Source organism: Aphelocoma coerulescens, chromosome 18 (genome assembly GCF_041296385.1).
Source record: "Aphelocoma coerulescens isolate FSJ_1873_10779 chromosome 18, UR_Acoe_1.0, whole genome shotgun sequence".
Taxonomy (NCBI): Eukaryota; Metazoa; Chordata; class Aves; order Passeriformes; family Corvidae; genus Aphelocoma; species Aphelocoma coerulescens.
In genome coordinates this window covers 129935-149593 of record NC_091031.1, presented here as the reverse complement: position 1 = coordinate 149593, position 19659 = coordinate 129935, and the positions used below count along the sequence as shown (strand labels likewise).

The window sequence follows — 19659 nt, the reverse complement described above, 5'->3', positions numbered from 1 at the left end:
CAGCCAGTCAGCTAGACAGATTTCACACACTGGAGGCTCTAACTGAAACTGCAGTCCTAGACCTAATGCAACTAATCCTCAGCTACAATGAGATGAAAGTTACCAGTGTCAATGATGGTTGATTTCAACACTTGATGTCTATCACACTGGAGGAGGAGGTGATGCATTTAGGCTTCATTGCCTTTTCCCCTTTAATTTTCACACTGTTTAATCTCTCACCCTTTCCTTACCCGTAAAAGGCCTCTCATAATAACACCTGCATCTACAGCTTTTCGTCCCCTCCTCCACCTTGTGCTGCACCAAGTTGCCACCCTTCCCACTATTAGGCTTCTTTACTACCTCATCCCTTTGTTGCTTTCATACTCTGTTTCTTCCAAACTAACCCTATAGCTGGTGCGACTTCCCAGACACTTTCCTATGACTTCTAAAAGCCGCATCTGCTCTGAGAGGTCAGATTTGCTGTCAGTGAGCTGCAAACAACTCCTTAAGTAACACTCAGGAGACTGTCTTTCATTTATTGGTACCTTTTTTGGTAGAAAACAAAGGATCAATAGACAGTTCTGTCTGCAAAAGAAACAACTGATGTGGGACATAGGTGGAGTTGACAGCGATTATTCACTACCCGCACAAAAATAAGAGATGCAATGGTAAAAGAAAGCAGGTTCAAGACAGACAGAAGGACGTGATACTTGTAATGCATAGTTAACCTATGGTTACTAGATGTTCACATGAGATGACAGCTGGTAAGTGAATACACTACCAGTTAAGACACTAAGTAGAGAAAAGCTACTTTTTGCAGCATGAGGACATACCAAGGTGAATGTTTGAAAGCTGGAATAGTACTCAGAAAGTTAGTTATATATTTGTTCTATTATGTGCTGCCCCAGAATTTTGCTCTTGGGGGCTGTTCCTGTTTATTCTCCATTTGGAGAAAGGTACCGGTTCACTCTAAATAAAACCCAAGCCACTGGAGTATATATGCATATCTATGTAAACACAGTAACAGAGAAAAACCCATACAAGAAACAAAGTCATTATTTGAGAGAAGGAGCAGTATTAAGGAAACAAAAACAAAAACAAAAAAAACAACAAAAAAAATCAGTCTCACAACAGTAACATACCCGACACCACAGGAGATCGGGAAGAGATGCTGAACAGAGCACCTACAGCAGCACTACTGCTTTCCAAAAGTTTGGAGAGACTAGACACTGACCAGTGACAGCACTTACCCAGGATGTGAGCAACAGCTTCTACAAGATCCCGCTGACTACCTCCTTCAGCTTTCACTGAGACCTTCTCTGCTAGGACAAAACTGGACATGACAGGATGAGGTTGATTCAGGAAGACATCGAGCACCTCCAGGCATGAGCTGATTTGTTGCGGAATCGTTCCCCCCACTACAATGTCTTTGTTTCCCATTGTCTTCAGCAAGATACCCACATCACCAATGGCTCCCCACTGGATTGCCAGGCCTGGAGGAGAAATTAAAAGAACACACTAAGCAGCTAACTAAAGGACATGGCAGCAACAAGAGTGAGTTAATAAAAAAGGGACTTAATAAGCAGCTACGCTAAGGCTCGCATTTCCTTTGTACTGTTAATTGGTCAGTATTCATTCACACATGAATGACTGGGGGAAACATCTAGGAGCAGAAAACAGCCTTCAACATACTTTATCACTCCAGATAAGTGCACAAGTTTCTGGTGAGCTGGTCCTCATCTGGATGTTTGGCGAGACAGTTTATATTGTGCAGCGAGTAAAGTCATCTTACCTGGGAGTCCATCCTTATGTCGCTGCTCACAGATACGCTCCATGGTAGAATTGGCAAAGCCATAATTACTTTGCCCAGCATTTCCTCTTCCACAGCTTACAGAGGAGAACACAACAAAATAGTCCAGGTCTGGACACTTCTTACGAGTCACCCTTGGAGCAGAGCAGGAGAGAGAAACCTCATCAGAAAAACCTGCTGATTGTACTACCACCCAAGGCTAGTGCAAGACTAAAATGACTAAGTTTGATCAGTTGTGTGACCTTAAACGCAATTCTTATTTGTCCCTTTTACAGACACTTACCAATCCAAATGAAGGGTGCCTGAATACTTGGGCTTGTTGACCTCCCAGAATAATTCTGGGGTCTGATTTTCAATCATGCCATCTCTAAGGACCTATGGGGGGCAGGGAGAGGGATTAAAAGAGAAAGTGTAGTTTCAGTATCTCCAGTTTCTCTGTTTGAATATGCCACATGGCTTGAGATATGAGAGGAGATCACTTACGCAATGTTATTTTTGTAACTTCACAGTACAGACATATCCCGAACATCCCAAAATATGACAACACAGCTTTTGCCAAGTCTGCTTTTTTCAGTATTTTTTCAGTATTGACACTGCAGAAGTTCTACATGGGATTTTTCTTGTCCACAGGGGTCTAGGGCAACATCTGTGTTACCACAGAACTGAACTTGCTGGCCAAACACTGTTGCTTCTCAGGTCAAGGGAATAGACCCATAAGCCTTTAGTCACCAGGTAAGACCAAAGCATAGTGTCCTTTGAAAGGCAGAGAACTTTACTAAAACTGTATGAAGCCTGACTGCCTTCAGTAAAAAAGTCACTTGAATGGATGTTGCCTCTTACAAGTCCTAAGCATTTTTGCCACTCACCACAGCCAAATTAAAGATGCCTCCAACTGGTCCAAGCTGCAAAGCTTCTTCTATCAATAGCTGTGTTCCTTCTAGTGTTCCAATATCACTGGTAGATACCAACACTTCGATTCCCAGTGCCTTCCACTCTTTAACACGTTTAGCCTGGTAGCCTAGAAAAAATAAAGGTGGACAGTGCCTAGGATGAAGCATCCCAACCATAAGGCTTTGGTTAACCTGCTCCTTTATGCTTTTCTGACTAGATAGGGACTCAATAGCTAAATAATTCCTAATTCAGCTATAAGACAAAAATTGGACAAAATCTGAACAGTAACTAGAAATCATGTGAATTTCAGAAATATTCTAAATAGGTAAAAGTGGAGAACAGCATTGGGAGACCCTAAGGGTTGGGGTGGTGGTAGGGGGAAGGAAGGAAAAGCATAACTGTGTAGAGAAATGAACAAAAATTTGGGTACTGAGATAGAAAAGATTGGCTAGATTAGAGCAAAACAACAGATTATAGCAGCACAGCCAGAACTTGAGAAGAAGTATTTGATCTATGTGTTTGTACACACAAGTGGTGTGATTGTGAACTTGCCAAAAGAAAGAAGAAACTTGTAGAGACAGAGAGAAGCCGTGTTATGACTGAATTTGTATGAGGAAATACTGAAGACTATCACTGATAAGAAATCTCAGTGCTGTCACTGTAATCAAACTAACACCTTAAATCTGAGTAAAAATGTTTATGGATGTAATCAGATAGTAAGGTCCATCTTTACACATGAGCTATCTAAGGAGCAAGAGTGAGCATCCACACATGTAAGTTGAGGGACAAAGTATCTTTAACAAGGAGTTTTTAGGCCCTTCCTTGTGGCATGTGATCCAACATGCTACAGCTAGTGGACAAGTCTGTGAGGTAGCCCGACTGCAGAGGGCACTAAGGTAAAAGAAAGGCTACAGAAAAAATCCTGTGTAAGAGAGAAAATGGGTTGATAGAATCAGGAAACATAAAAGGGGGAAAGTAGTAGTTGGGAAAAAAGGTCAAGCTAAAAGATAGTTCCTCCTTTACAATAAAGGAGACAACAGCTTGTTTGGAGTGAGATAATATAGGAAAGAAAAGAAAAGAGATCAAGACGTTGTTAGTCACCAACAGGACACTTAAAAATGGAGAGAAACTACAAACTGAGGTCTCTTGAAAAGCAATCATGATCCCTGTCCCCTTACAATTTTTGCTTACCAGTTCGTATGCCAGAACGCGATGTCAGTATAATTTTCTGTGCTCCTCTCTCAACTAGCCACTGTGCCAACTCAAGCCCAAATCCTCCTAGGCCCCCTGTGATGATGTAAGACTTGGTAGGTAGACAGGAGGTTCGGGAGATTGCAGAGATTTTAACTGGTTCAGACTTTCTTAAAGAATACTCCTTTTCCTCTTCTTGGACCTTCCCTCCACAAAAAAAAAACCCCAACCAACCAAAAAAGCCACAAACAAAAAACACAAATAACACACACAAAGAAAAGGAAAACAAGAAAAAAAGAAGAAAAAAAAAAGTAGTTACAATCAGATACATAATGCATCTCTGTATCTCTTATCTTTCCATGCTATGCTCCTCCAGCCAATGTGAATGAACCTTGTAGAAGCAGTGCCAGACTTGACAGTTACAATTGTGACAGCGTCAGCAGTAAAAACCGACCCTGTGCTGCCTTACTCATAGAACTTAAACTCGAAATGGATAAAAGTATCCAATCGTCACCAGAGGACAGCCAGATGCATCAGAGAACCAAAATCATTATCTCATTACCTTGATCATAACTTTGCCAATATGTTTTCCTTGTGCCATGAATCTGAAGGCAGCTTCTACCTCTTCTTTGCTGAAGACTGTACTCCTCAGGGGCTTTACTACACCATCTTTTATGCCTTTCTTCAACAACTCTGATACTAGTTCCCACTCCTGGTTTCCCTCATCAAATATTGAATCTAGGAGGATCCCATGAAATGCCACATTCTTGAGGAAGAGAGACATCCCTAGAAAAAGCAATTTGGTTATGACCTGATGCTGCTGACATTTCAAAATGGAGCCTATCCTCTGCTTCAGAAACATTTCTGGGAAGTCCACAGGAGTAAAGCAATCAAATGCTTGAATTCTACATTTTCCAAACTCATTCTTGCATATACTCTCCAAATGCTATATTCATTATGTTAGTCTCTTACAAGCAGACCAGTTTCACAGAAACTCCACTCCCAAAAATTGTGTGTTGAGAGGACAAGGTATATCATGGTCAGTCTGATATTAAAAAGGACATTTTTTTTGTCTAGTGACAACTGAGTTAAGAGTCACAGGGGAGCTAGAATCCTACATACATCATGTCTATCTCCACAGGAGACTCTTCCTCATAGCGAGGTTTTCCAACATGATAGGATCTTTTGAAATTTAATTAGAATAAGGAAGCAGACTGCCGACGCTACATGCAATCATTCTATAACAGGAGAACATAGCTGTAATTTTTCACTAACACACCACATTATAACATTCAAAAATTTTTTCCCATCCAAGAGAAACCAGGTTAATCTTGCCCTGTGCCTTCAAAATTGGTAGATGCTGTTGACTACCTTGAGGGACAAGAGGCCTTACAGAGGGGTCTGGATAGACTGGAACACTGACCAATCATCAATGATATAAAGTTTAGCAAATGCCAATTGTGCACCTGAGACCAAGTAACACCAGATACAAGTATAAATTCTGGGGAGGCTGGAGAGCTGCCATGCAGAAAGGGACCCAAGGGTGCTGGGCAGCAGCTAGAACCTAATGAGAGGCATTTCCCGATGGCCCATCTTACCAAGATGACTGTTGTTAGACAGATCAAATTTGCCTATTTCCAAGAAGCGCCCATGTCGAGCAAGACAACGCAAACTGGCTTGGAGCTTCTCTTCCGCCAAGGAATTTAACACAAGGTTGACACCTGCAATGAAAGAAGCAGCAGCTACTTAAACTCAACTCTGCTGAGAGCCTAACTCTGTCTTCAAGTGACTCATATTGTCTTTAGAAGGTAAAACTGCATAACGTGGCATAGCTGACAAAAAAAGTAAAAATATTTCTTGAACTCCACCTTTTCCATTGGTAACTCGAAGTATATGTTGCTCAAAGGTAGTATCTCTGGAGCTGGAAAAGCTATTAGCATCTAGCTGTGGGAATCTTGCTTGGAGATACTCACGTTTCTCAGTGGAACCTGGAAGTAGAAGACAGGTTGAAAGACGTCACTAATTTAATTTTTATGATGAAACAGCCCATTTTCTGCTGCACATCTTTCCCCCAAGGACTGTAAGTAAGCCTGAGAAGCCATCTCCAAGATTTCAGTCTCTCAAGGTGTCAGACCTTAGGACAAAGGCTGTCTGGTTGCTCCTGCACATTTATGAGATAGAGCAAGGACCAGAAACAGATCAGAGCCTTTCAAAGGACAGGCATTGGATTCATATTACTAAATTTAAAATGAGAAAGCCGTGATCTTCTTCCATACCTTTGATTATATAGTGTACAGAGGTGGATAAATTTGACCGTGCTGTGGAATTTTCAAGTACAGAGTCAGTAGCTGTATTTACCATGTATCCTGTTCTCAGCCTGGAAACTAGATCAAAGCTACAGCAGATCATACTGGGGGGAATAAGTATATACCTAAATATGTATATACTTATATATATGTGTGCATACACATGCTTCCTCTATTTATTATCTACAATCTATTTCTCCCCATGCCTTTGGGCCCTCAGTACTCACCTACAGTAGCAAAGACACGGCAGCCCATGCTTAGGGCAATGGCAATGGCTGCTTGGCCCACACCTCCTGAGCCAGAGTGAATAAGGATACTCTCACCCTTCTTCATACCACCTCGAACCACCAAAGCATAGTAAGCAGTGGCATAAACCACAGGCACTGAAGCTGCTTCTTCTAGAGTCCTAAGGAGCAAAGCGGAAGAGATATCTTCAGCCTTGGAAAAGGCTACTACATTTCTCCTGATGAAATTTGCATTAAGAAAGTGTAAGAAATTTGCATTAAGAAAGTGTAAGTGGTTGTCAATCATACAGCAGACCCACAGCTGCCAAGCACAGCCAAGTTTCATCATTCTGCAAAACTATTTCACTAACTAACCAATAACATAACCAATACTGAAATCCCAGTGTATACTGAAACACATGAAGCTAAGAGCCCAAAAAATGATGAGAGCCTTGTGCAAGCCACTGTACAAAAACTAGTGCTGAACTCCTGCAGTGAATCTAACCCAAAATCCTACAGTTGCTTGGGACACTATAGCCCTGTCACCATTTCCCAGAGGAGAATCTACCCATTGTACAGCACTCAGGTTTGATCAGGGCTGTCGTCAGCCTCAGGCAGGAAGGCAAATCTTAACCAGAAAACAGAAGCTGACCTACCAGTTTTCAGGCACCTCCCATAGAAACTTCTTGTCACAGTCTACCACTGTGGCCAGCCCCTTTGCTGGCAGCAATCCCATCACTCTTCTTCCAGCCAGGTCCCGTCCTGAGAACTCCATGCCCAGCATGCATTGCTGCAAAGCCCAGTTACCTGAAAGAACATTAACACCTTTTACAAAAAAAAAAAAAAATTCTCTTCTAAAATTCCTTTACTAGAGCAGCAGTCCCTGAAAGTCTAAACCCCAGAGACCTGAAGAGTGCTGGGATTTTTCTATTCTGTAAACAGTTCATAAGTTGCCATAGTTAATGTCTCACTCAAAGAATGGCGGAAAAGGACTTGGTCTCATTAAATCTTAAGTATTTATCCTTGATGATATTGCTTTAGTTTCCAGTTTTCATCTGAGAAATTTCAGGAAAACATCTTGTTTCAGAGGCAGTTCTGTCCCTCTGAAAAAGAATGATACATAAACTAGCAAAGGATGATCACGACAAAAATATGTAGTGAAATATGAATTTTTACTAAGTCACATTTTAGGCAGACACTTATGTCCGTTAGAGAATCATAGAACGGTTTGTGTTGGAAGGGACCTTAAAGATCATCTTCTTCCAACCTTCTGCCTTGGGCAGGGGCACCTTCCATTATGCCAGGTGGTTCAGTCATGAAGGGGAACGCAGCCCTACTCAAATCACCCATAAGAATCTCCCAATGAACTTAATTTTTACAGGTTCCACCCGCTCTCTTTTAAATATATTTTTAAAACCATTTCATAGACGTTACATTAATTCTTAACTCGCTATGAAGCGAGATAATACCACCTCCATTTTGGAAACAGGCAATTACTTCATTGTGCATTTTTCTTCCCTGATATCCAAGCGTGTCCAACAGCATGGCAGCACAAAACTTCAACATTCTCACCTTGGTGCTTACCATGCCCATCTCTGGAACCTCCATCAACTTGTTTTACCTCACACTTGGTATCTATGCAATGCAGCAAGCATTCTTAGAGCATGGTTTACTAATTGTGCCATATGAAAAAAATGGAACTGTAACTGGAAGTAGAACTTTGAAACTTTTGGTGTACAGCCCTGAAGGAGGGCTGTACTTCCTTCTCAAAAGCAAGCTTTCTGGCATACACTCTAGACAATACATAACTAACATTCAAGAGATTAATTCTAGAACAACAATACATAAATACATTTCCTTCTAGTGTAACTAACTCACCAGGGATAGCATCTGGAGAAAGCTTCCCCGTGGCCAGCATAATGTCCCGGAAGTTGAGAGATGCATAATAGACTTTGCAAAGTAAAATATTGGGATTAGTTGTGTGGAAGTGTCGAAGTGGGGAGACAATCCAACAAAGAGATGAGAGATCTCCACGAGTCAGCACATTTACATAGGCATATTCTGTCAGCTCCTGAGGTTGTGCTGCAGAAGAAGGAACAATAAGAACTTCCACACATTAACAAAGGTACATGCCTTCCAAAATGAGTAAATGCCTTGTGTAATTTCTATCTCCTCCTCCATTTGCTATCTAGAAAGCCCTTTCTTGCTTTGCAATACTACTGATGCCCTAAACAGCCTATCCCTCCTCCTGGCACCACAATGTGCTACTGCTCACTTTGAGCTGGAGTAGAAGAAAACAAAATTGTTCATTAAAAATAGTAATAAAAGGTAACTATAGGAACAATAGCTATTTATTTTCTATTCAAAGTTCATTCAGATTCAAGGCCTTGCAAGTGATCCTCAGATCTCAAAGGATGTACCTTGCTGCAATGGGAGATGCCTGAAGGAGCCCCACTTCCCATCACGATACACATTCATCACCAGATCCTTCTGAACAATCTTCTGCATCTCCAGGGAAGACAGACTCGTGGGCGGGACAGCAGATGAAGGATTCAAGTTGGAAATGAACACACACCTGAAGACAAGAGTTGTCATTTTGTTTGTTTTGCTATAAGCCTGAGAAGCAGCTAACACAAATATCTCATCTCCCAAACGTGATTCAAGGGCATGCTTACATACCTGATTCGGTGGCCTTCTGCTTCAAGGCGAAGGCAGTTCACCATTCCCAAAATTCCTGAGTTCGCACAACTGGTGGCAGTCAACCACACAGGCTGCTCTGATGGGACAGCCAAGGCCTCCTACAGGACAAACCCCAAACTGTTTTACTAGGAACCATGAAGAAAATAGCCCTCATGTCCTTGGCAGAGATTAGTAAGTTCTATTTTATTAAAAGTAACTGGACACACACACATTCTTCTTTTAACACTACTAAATGTCTCATTTAGAAAGTATAATGATTTGGCAATTCAGATACCTAGGACACAAGAGTTCTCACCTTTAAGGATTCAACCCACTTATAGTTCATCTCATCTACTGGCAGAAAAACGGGTGTTTTGACAGGGGTTTGCCGACGACACAGGTAAATAACTGAGCCAAAGAATGACTTCTTCATGGCAACAAGATTCAATGAAGCTTTGCTGAATAAGTCCTCCCACTGTGCCTGTCAAATCAGGTAAAGCAACAAATTAACAGCAAAGTCAAAAGTCAGAGTTTCTTGCTTTTTCTTGAAAACTTGCTCTGTATTGTCTTAGTACAAATATATGTTGGATTAACATAACAGTGTTTTATCCACATCTAGACTACTCCTTCTTCCCTAAAGGATCTTCCAAAAATGGGAGTACAAGTATCTCAAAGTCCTGGTTAGGGAACCAGTCTTAGCACACTAGCAGGTGTGCAAAAACCAGAGTAGTGACCATGCCATCAAATCCCACAGGGTATTTGAACGTGTCTACCCTATTTCTCATAAGTGCTGTCTGCACGGAGATGGGGAGAAGCAAGGGAAGAAGCACCCATATATCTAAGTTACACTGAAATGGCATTTCAGAAAAATAAAAGAATGAAAGCGCATGTATGGCATATCCAGAAACATTTAAGGATCTACTATCTGAATGAAATAAAGATGGCTGCAGGCTCTCAGAAAAGCATCCATTTGCTTTTCGTGTGCCAGGCACAGACCAGAAGGTTTTTACAGTGTGATCCCTTCTATCAAGGACAAGAGACACTGTATCTAGAAAACTTTGAGAACTGTATTAAGGCCTGCCCACTCTCGCCTGGCTTGTATCATTTTTTTCAGAGAAGGTGCATTCAACTGAAATGTATCTTCTCCCAGGGATTTGCTAATACCAGGCTACTGATACTAATGACAGATCTATGTTTTTTGTTATCAATGCCAGTAGCATCTCAGTGTCTTTTCTTTATCTCCCTGTTTACCAGGAAAGATGCTGAGAACTTAATCTTTCTTCTCAAATCCCCTTGAAAAATGTCTGCAGGAAGTAAAGGGCTAGAATCCATGTAATTGCAAAATTCAAAATCCAACTACCCCACTCCAGAATTATAAACAAAACCCAAACTCTTAGAAGTGCTACTCTCTTCTTGTTCTAAAAGAAGAGAGCTGAAAGGCTGCATCCCCTCAAATCAGGAAAAATAAGTAAGTTCTGTAGAGGCACAGTTTTCCATTACTGCTCAGTCTAACAGTTGCCAAGAGAAGATGATGTCCCAGTTTCCACCCTTACCCTTGCCACTCCCTCTCCTCCGCTTGTGCAAGCTTTGGCCTTAGTTCATCTGCATGATATACCAGTTTGAAGATACAGGTGCTCTTCTCTCCCTCCTGCAACTTTCTCAGGGCTTATTTTACTGTATCTCATTATGGGATCAGATAATGTAGGGACAAGGAAAGGAAAAAAAGAGGAAAAGAAAAATACAAGAGAAAAAGCCTTCCTTCCGGGAGCACTTTAATGTTAGAAGAAATTAACTAGCTTGTAAAATCTCACTCTCAGCAGTAGTATCACAAGTAAGAGATATTCTGATACCAAAGCATTTCAGGATCCTACAGTGATAAAGCTGTACCCCACCCAACAATGCAGCATGTGATTTTAAGTATAAAGAAATTGTCTTGGCCAGTGTTTTCATACAGATTCGACAGATATACAAAAGACAATGAATTATTTTCAGTGCATTAAGAAAGGCTTTCCTGACTGAACCTACAGTTTACTCTCTCAACCTAATATGTAGTAATTTGCAAGTCCTCTCTTCTGAAGATGTGTTTATTAGACTTTTCTGCAGAAAGCCTCAACGGAAAGGCACGCAAGCAACGCCTACTCAACATTCACCATCAGAGCATCTGCAAGCAACAGACTCAGACTATCGTGAAAGTAGCTGTCCTTCCAGGAGGCTTACCTGATTCAGGAAGCTGTTTTTCTGCTGCAGATCTGGGCTTGTAAGGAAACCAACAATTTCTCCAAGAGTTTCTCCCTTAAGAAGAGTGTGCAGCAAAACAAACCCTCCTTCTTTCACAGCAGCTGCCAAATTAGAGAGCATTTCAGTGGTATTCACTAAAACACTTGTTGAACAGTTGTACACCACTAGGTCAGCATTGTTCAGATTTCCAGAGGGAAGGCTAGATGGATCCCACTGGCTAGAGACAACACCAGCATCTTGTAGCTCTGTTTCAATAGCTGAAAGGTTTTCCAGGACACGGTCAGTGGCAATGTAGTCCACCTGCAAGAGGGGCTGAGTATTCAGAATACTTTTCACACGAGAGAACAGCTGTCCACTTCCTGCATTAACCTGTGAGAAAAAGGAGGGGAAGGAAAAGGAGAAACCAAATCAAAATACGAAATGATATCCAGAATTATAACTGGAAAAACAGCAGCATGTAATCAGGTTACTGGAAGGCCTAAAAACACTAGGTATGGTCCCATCTCAGGCATCCAACCAACCTCTACTATCTTCATCCTATGACTGATCATGTTCTCCAATGCCACATCCAGGCAAGTCTTCAACTCTGCAGAATCTAGCAATCCACTGAGAAGAGGGTCATTTTGGAAGTGCATTTTCTCTCGAATCACAACCTGTTGCAGCTCAGAATGGAGGTTTCCATTCAGTTCCAGACGGCAGATTTCAGCAAGGATATGCTGAAGGCCCTTCTGTGTGGGTGAGGACTCTGTAGCAGCCACTGCAGTTTCTAGTCCAGGGATGATTAATTTGACCCCATGCACTGCCACCTTAGACTGTAAGTTCTGGATCAGACCTACGGAATAGAAGGGGAAATGAAAGGAAGAGTCAAGATTTTCCAAGAATTTTTCTTTTCCTCTTTGCCTCCATTTGCTACACCACCTGACCAGCATCACAAATTACAGCATCCTAAATCAGTAGCCCAGCCACACAGATACACTGCAGCCTCTGTACATTCACATGATTATGTATTGTGCAGTAGTTGCATTCCCCAAACAAGTACACTTTGTAGCAAAATAAACTAAACCACCACAGTTACCTGTATTAAGACTGACTGAAAGAGGGCAACTAACAGAAAACTTGTTTGATTTAGGGAGCTGTGGAGGAACATTTTAAGTTCCTGCAGATACAAAAATACTAAAATGCTTTTTTGCTTTATAAACTGTTGGCAAATAGTTCATCCTGACTGAGGATCAGGAACAGGATTACAAAAACCAAAATATTCTCACCACAGCCTAGGAAAAAAACCCTCTGGGGAACAGTATTTGGATGCTGCAGGGGAAAACGAAGGAAAAAAGAAGAAAAAAAAAGGAAAATCTTTACAATCTATTGCCAAATCTAAGGATAAGGATGAAGACACTTCACCAACATAGAATAAAAAAAAATTACTGTCTCAAGATGAAGCAAATTTCACGACTAGAGTAAAAATTAAAAAAAAAAAAAACCACTAGGTAACTTTCTTCTCTTTGATGAGAAGGCACTTAAGGTGATGAGTTTAGTGGATGCCTTTCCATCCAAAACCACTGTATTTAGCTACCAGTTTCACAACAGACTGAACTGCTCCTATTCTATTCTCATAACAAACAATTGTTTTGATGTGTGCCTCACTAAATCATTTTCCCTGTTTGGGTATGTGCCCACAATCAAATGGGAACAAGCATGTCACCATGCCTATCTTGGCAGTTCACAGGGAAAAACAAAACAAGGTTAAAGACTCAAGTAAGCTCTCCTGTCAGTGTCTAAAGCAACTAGATTGGGTTTCTCCTTAAAGATGATTTGCTCCCCTCTGCTTGCAGAAGGGGTTATGCCATCTGACACCACATCTGACTGTTATAGAAGGGTTGATGTCCCTCTTCATGGCTTTTTACTCTTCCCCACATTCTAGAGATCCCAGGCAGAACTAGCTTTTAGCTTCTAGCAATCATACAGAGAACCCTTGCTGAAGTCTTCTACAGAGACCAACACTTAATATCTCAGATGTTCTGAAGTAGTACAAACAGCTTCTCTCAGACTTGTCTCAGCGCTACACTACCTTTGCAGCGCTCCAGATAGGCATGAAGATGGGCATTGGAAGACAAACAGCTACTCTCAATGTAGGGCACAAAGCAGAATTTTTCCAGGGTGGGAGGTGTCCGTTCCTGTTGTCGTCGTGGTGCCACAGAAGCATGAAGACCATTGATCTGAACACCTCCTGCTTTAAGGCTATCAAGGCAGTGGTCCACAACAACTTCAAAAGCTGAAAAGTCAGGAAAGAAATGTAGGTTACAAAACAAAAAAATATTTTGTTCAAGGTGATCTGATGAACAGTGCTAGGTGAGGCCGTTACATAGAGATGTTACAGAGTTGCAGAATAGCTTGGAGACTAAGAGGGGGCCCCCCAAGTCCATCCTACTACTTCAGAATTCACACATTCACCCCGTAGTCAGAATGGCAGTCAAAACAACCAGCAAAAGTTCAAGCATGAAAGACATTACCTTCTATATTGTCCTGGTATTGGCACACCTGCTCTTCATGCAGCACTGGATCAATACAGACTGAGCGAATCCTCGTGGGTAAGCGTAGACTGCGGCCAGTCTCAGCTAAGATCAGCACGTGTAGCAGAGTGTCAAGGAAGGTCACCCAGTTTCCATTCCACAGAACTTTCCCTGCACTTGCTGCAGAAGAGGAAGAGAAAGCCTCACTATTTCATCATTCATCAGATGCTAGAATGTCACTGCTTATTAAATACCAAATTTGGTGTATGTACCCAGCTTCCCCTGTAAACTCCAATAGTCGGTTCTACATTGGAGATAACAGATCTCAATGCTCTATTAGAACTCTTGGTTGCTCTCCCTTATCACACAAAGTATAATTACCTCACAAGACACAGTCAGGTGAACTGTTAATACAAATGGAATTAAAAGATCAAATAGTCATCATTACAATATCCAGGCTCACTGTGCTTCTTTTGAAAAGAAATTCACCTTCACTGTTGCATTCTAGAACACCCTGGAAAGTTGGTCCATAATTATATCCACGCAGATGCAGCTCTTGATAAATGTCTTCTTTCAAGAGTCCAGACTTTGAGCTCCTCTCTACTTGAGGCCGAAAGCCATCTGGCTGGTTAAGGAAATTCTTCTGAGCAGTGTTTTCCAGGAGGGAAATCTTCCCTGAAGGGCACAGTAACAAGAATAACAATCATTATCATTGTTTATAAATAATGGATTCTACTAAGACCATGTATACACTTAAACTTCCTTCACTTACCACTCACAGCCAGATTCCCATTTCCTGACACCTCAAAGCAGCGTGAAGCAGGCAGGAGTCTTACTTCCAGCTGTACTGATCCTGCAAGAAATATTGAGAAAGACAGGACTGTGAGGTCATTTATTTCTACCATCCTGAAGCAGAACGTTTTCTTTCACTATCTCTAGACTCCCTGCTCACAACACATTATAAAGATGACCATAATATGTACTACTTGACTGTATGAATCCATTCCTTTGCTCAGCCATGCTGTACTCTTCTTTATAGTCTCTCTCCTGCATTCCTCCTCATTTTTCCAATGCATTCCTTTCCTCCCACTCCCTCCATCTACACCACACAGTTGTGCAGTTATACCAGCACTCTTCACTCACCCTTTTTGGGAAGGATAGTTGCCTGATGAATTGTGACATCTTCAAACATAACAGCTGTTTGCTCCATGGCCGTGCCAAGAGACCGTGTCAGTGTTCGCCAAGCCAGCACTAGGTACCCAGTTGCTGGGTACAAAACTCTGCCATCAATGCAGTGACCAATCAAGTAGTGGTCAGGAGAGTCAGGACTCACATCTGTCAAAGAATAAAGAGCAGAATAAAAATAATAAAAGCACTCTAATAGAGAGGTCTTTCCCCTCTCAGTGTCTAGAAGAGGTTCTAGTTTCCCCAACTATCCTGCCTGACAACACGCAGCTCTTAAAATTACTCTTAGTCTAAAGCAACAGAGATTCCTGGTCTGTTCATGTTCTCTCATCCCACGTCAGAAACAGATACAGGTTTTTTTCAATCCAAAACAAACACTTAAACTTCAGAGGACGGCTTCAAGGATGGTGTTTTGAGTATCCTTTTCTTAGTTTTACAAAAGGAAACACACAGGTAAAGCAGCAAAGTGACAAACAAATAATAAACCCCAAACCAGCAACACACCAATATTGTAGACTGAAGCAGATGCAGAGCCTTTGGAACCTGCTGGAAAGTCTTCAGCTTTCGGAACATCCCAGTCCTGACTGTGGTCCCATTTGATGCATGGAGAAATAAGGGGTGTTCCCACAGGGACAGGGTATTCCACAGGTGGGAACAAGTTATTTCCAAGAACACTTATCCTAGAAAGACAAAAAGAATCAAGACAGTGGGGGAAAGGATGGGAAGAAAAAGTAGGGAAAAAAACTGATTATAACACTTAAGAGGTCAGGCATACCATATAACACTTAATTGGTCTCAGACTCCATGTCTGAGATGTACCATGAACACTTACTGCAGCCAAATTTGTAATTAACAGTCTACAAGATGCAAAGTTTATTTCCAAAAGCTAGTTCCAGGTTCCTAGGCCTTTGAAACGGGACTTGTCTTTAGAAGGCACCTTCCCAGCCCAAGCAGTCTCTCACCCAAGGGAACACATCACAAGTGAGCATGCTAAGTATGTAAAGCACAAATGTACAGCCCATTTTTTTCAAGGTTTCTTGAAGGAGTATTTGAATTCATGTGAAGACACGCATACTAGAGAAGAGACCTGCATTCCCTTCCGTTCTCCCACTCACCCTCCTCCCCTAGTCTCCTTACCCAGTTAAATGAATCTTTCCAATCTGTGTTAGGAAGAACTCCAGATTATTCTTGTGCTCTTTCTTCATCAAAGGTAGAATGGTGCAAGTTGGTTTCAAAGTTCTCCTCAAGATAGCCTGGTCAAGTAGAATCCATAAGTCATCAGTGGAAGGCATTACTTCTCTGTCTCTGAATTTTTCTCTATAGGTCTCAAACCACTTACGTATCTGTGCCAAGAGTTCTGTGCTAGTTGCTGGAACATACACCACTTTAACAGGGAAGAGTACCCTTCCAGCAACCCAACTTGTTGAACATTTGGTAAAGCAGAACCTACAGAATATTAATGTAATTCTGCCAAAACACAAATATCCGTTTCCCAAGCAGACTGTGAAGTGAAATCAAAACCTGCACTCGAAGAACTGCAAAGTCACCTTCTCACGCCTCCCACTTGCACACACTCCCTTCCCAGGAGCAGCACCTTCTAGTCTGAAGTATCCGAGTGCATTTTTCAAGCAAAAGCTATTAGACCGAAAAACTCAGCCTTGAACGCCTGAGCCAATCTTTATCTTCTCTTCAGTTTGATCCCATGATCTTTACATGAGAAAAGAAAGAAAAACCAGAATACTCTCAAGCCCAGACAATGAAGTCTTAGTCACTTGTATTAGAGTCCAAAATTGTTCAATGATTTCAACATGAGGCATATAGTCTCTTTTTCAAGAAAAATATCTGCCCAGTTTGAAAACTGTACTCTGATTCTCCCTTCAAGTCACTTTCAAAGCACAAGACTAACATGATGTAGTAAAAATACACTGGATTGAAACTCAGAAGCACTGTATAACTATTAATCTTGATTCATGAGTAACTACTGGTCTTCCTAAGACCGCTTTTGCATGCTACAGACCAAATAATAGAGACCAGTCCTTGAGACTTAAGGGACAGAGACAAGACCACACCACTGATCCTGTGGAGCAAGTATTTCCCAATGCACCTCATGTTCTGCATTCTCTACTATGGAGCTAATTCCACGAGGATCAATTTTCATAGGGTGGGGAGAAACAAGTAATGATCTGATCTCATTAGGGAAAGAAGTTGAAGAAGAAAGCAAGCTCCTGTGGTCTCAGACTACTTGGTCTAGGAGAAGAGGGGAAAACACCACTGCTGTCTACCACCTTTTAAGACAAAACCTCAACCCAAATTCAGTGTACAGTTCGTAACAGATTTTTTTCATACAGAAGGCCCGTCAAGTCTTTTGAATGTCTCGCACCTCTAATTTTTGCACACACTCTCCATTAGATCCAAACAATGAAATGCTTTCCTTACTCATTACGCAGTCCAGAAAGCTGACTATAAGCTATCTGAAGTGCATAGGAAGAAATAATTGCAGTAATATGAATGTCTGGGTGAGGAAGTGGTAGTGTGTTACGAATTTATTTTTATTTTTAACATTAACATACACCACCCCCTAAAAAACCACACAGAAACAAACAAAAAACCAAACATTAAAACTGGGAAAAGCTCAGAAGTACTGAAGAAAGCAAATGTTCTCAGAACCACAGTAAAAAAAAAAAAAAAAAAAAAAAAAAAAAAAAAAAGAAGCTGCAGTCTGCAGTCTTCCCTAGACCTCAGACCATAAATCTCCTTGCAGCAGCATGATACCATCATTATAGTGTCATACTGAAACAATCAAATACAATACCTGTAAAAGAGCATGAGGAGCAATCTCTACTACAATGGCATTCTCTGGAATATGCTTCAGACCTTCGTGGAACAGCACTGGACTCACTAGGTTGTTCACATGGTACTCTGCAGAGGAATTCCTAGCCAGATCACTTTGCCACTGAGATTCAGGGATAGATGTACTGATCCATCGTGCTGAGCGAGGTTTAGGGTGTGGAATGACCTACAGACAGTCAAGAAAGAAGGACAGGAGAAAGAGTTACAAGTAATAGAGAACAATACAATAGGCAAAAGCAAGCAGTTTCTCCTTTTCACAGGTCATTTCTCCCAGCTTGATTGCTCAGGATATCCTTCTGCTTCAGGCCAAATGATTTCAAACATTAGATCTCACAGAAGTCTACACGCTCTTCAAGAGATTTCCTCTTCCTTCTGAAGAAAGGAGTCCCCTTAAACTCAACATCACCTATAGTCAGCCTAGGTGCCAGAGCATAAGTCGTGCAAGCCACAGTTTGGCAATATTACCTTTTTCAGCGCATTGAGCAGCGCTGGTGCAATAGATGCCATGTAATAGGAGTGAAATGCGACGCCAGCACTGCGCACCTCCTTCGCGAACACACCATCTTTCTTCAGTGTGGCTACAAACTCATTCACAGAGTCCTAAGAAGAGGAACATCAGTGAACTAAGAGAAAAGCTCACAAAATACTTGGGATCTGTACGAGCCACTGTACTCCCTCCATACCCTTCCTCAGTTGCCATTTAAAGGGAGCCATAACTGGGATGAGGTTATTGCCCTTCTCAGTCCTATAATTTATCCTCCTCTATGCCCATGGATATAGGAGATATTTTATTACTAGCTTACTGAGGCACTAACATCACTTCCTCTCAGAGTATTTGAGTGTGTAAGTTTATAAAAAGTATTATGTCCACTCCACCAACTTCAATCCAGCTCCCCTTTGCAAGCAGCTGAACGCTAATTAAGCTTCATGCTTTCTTCAAACCTGAACTTCACAGGTCCCACTCACAATCCTGGTATGTACTGTATCAGTTCCATGCTCACCAGAGGCCCCGAAACAGTGACAGTGTCCTCAGAGTTGTGACAGGCTGGTACCACATTTGGAGGACAGCGTTGTTTACATTCCTCCCATGTCAGACCTGCAAAAGGAAGACCGCAGGACAACAAAAGTGTTTCTAGGTATGAGTCTCGTAAGAGGAAGCAATCTTAACTGCATAGCCACTGTGCTCAATTCAGCACTTTGCAAAATTGGGAAGAACTTGCAAGAGACAGATGGGTGTCTCCCCCTTCCCCCAAAAACAATTCTGCAAAAGAATATTTACCCTAGAGCTTTAAGATGACATTTATCACAGTTATGCTTAACACAAGGACAGAAGGCCAAATCTTTGCACTGTCCCATTAATGAATGGGGTGGGGGTAACCCCCACACTTTCAAAGAAGCTACAGAATTGGTTGTTCTATCTCATGTTGCCCTTAGTTTCCAGAAGTCAAGCTCATGTGTTCTCTCCCCTGTACTAGCTTGGATTGCTGAGAGACGCAAAATATCGATAGAAATCAGTAACTCTAGTGGCATGCTAGGTTAACACATGAAGCATCTGGTCATACATTACACAGATACAAGTCACAGGAAGAACTTGACCTTTACATCAGATTATCAAAAACAAACTGTATGCAGCACTCCAAATTCCGCAATAAGAGTGTCATTTATTTAATTTCAAGGGGAAAAAAAGCTAAATTAGATAGATAGTCCTTTGTAGCATTACTTAAATTAAGAAATCTGGCATTATAACAAGTGATCTAGTCCAATATACTGCATTATATCTGCAACAGCTTTTCTCC

The 19659-nt window shown here is 41.5% G+C and overlaps 1 protein-coding gene across 1 annotated transcript in view; it reads right to left on the bottom strand.

The window, feature by feature from the left end:
- FASN (fatty acid synthase) overlaps positions 1-19659 on the bottom strand; it is a 42100-nt gene that overhangs the window by 5793 nt on the left and 16648 nt on the right. The window contains exons 12-37 of the mRNA XM_069032229.1: positions 18865-18959; positions 18329-18463; positions 17826-18029; positions 16151-16266; positions 15518-15693; positions 14972-15163; positions 14601-14681; positions 14318-14503; positions 13829-14008; positions 13387-13590; positions 11840-12150; positions 11298-11687; positions 9397-9561; positions 9081-9199; positions 8822-8976; positions 8280-8483; positions 7058-7208; positions 6405-6583; positions 5740-5859; positions 5470-5592; positions 4434-4657; positions 3872-4073; positions 2656-2807; positions 2073-2164; positions 1772-1923; positions 1230-1472 (exon numbers count right to left, since the gene is read on the bottom strand). Of these exons, the coding sequence (XP_068888330.1) occupies positions 1230-1472; positions 1772-1923; positions 2073-2164; positions 2656-2807; positions 3872-4073; positions 4434-4657; positions 5470-5592; positions 5740-5859; positions 6405-6583; positions 7058-7208; positions 8280-8483; positions 8822-8976; positions 9081-9199; positions 9397-9561; positions 11298-11687; positions 11840-12150; positions 13387-13590; positions 13829-14008; positions 14318-14503; positions 14601-14681; positions 14972-15163; positions 15518-15693; positions 16151-16266; positions 17826-18029; positions 18329-18463; positions 18865-18959 (4551 nt within the window). The remainder of the gene's footprint in view (positions 1-1229; positions 1473-1771; positions 1924-2072; positions 2165-2655; positions 2808-3871; positions 4074-4433; positions 4658-5469; positions 5593-5739; positions 5860-6404; positions 6584-7057; positions 7209-8279; positions 8484-8821; positions 8977-9080; positions 9200-9396; positions 9562-11297; positions 11688-11839; positions 12151-13386; positions 13591-13828; positions 14009-14317; positions 14504-14600; positions 14682-14971; positions 15164-15517; positions 15694-16150; positions 16267-17825; positions 18030-18328; positions 18464-18864; positions 18960-19659) is intronic.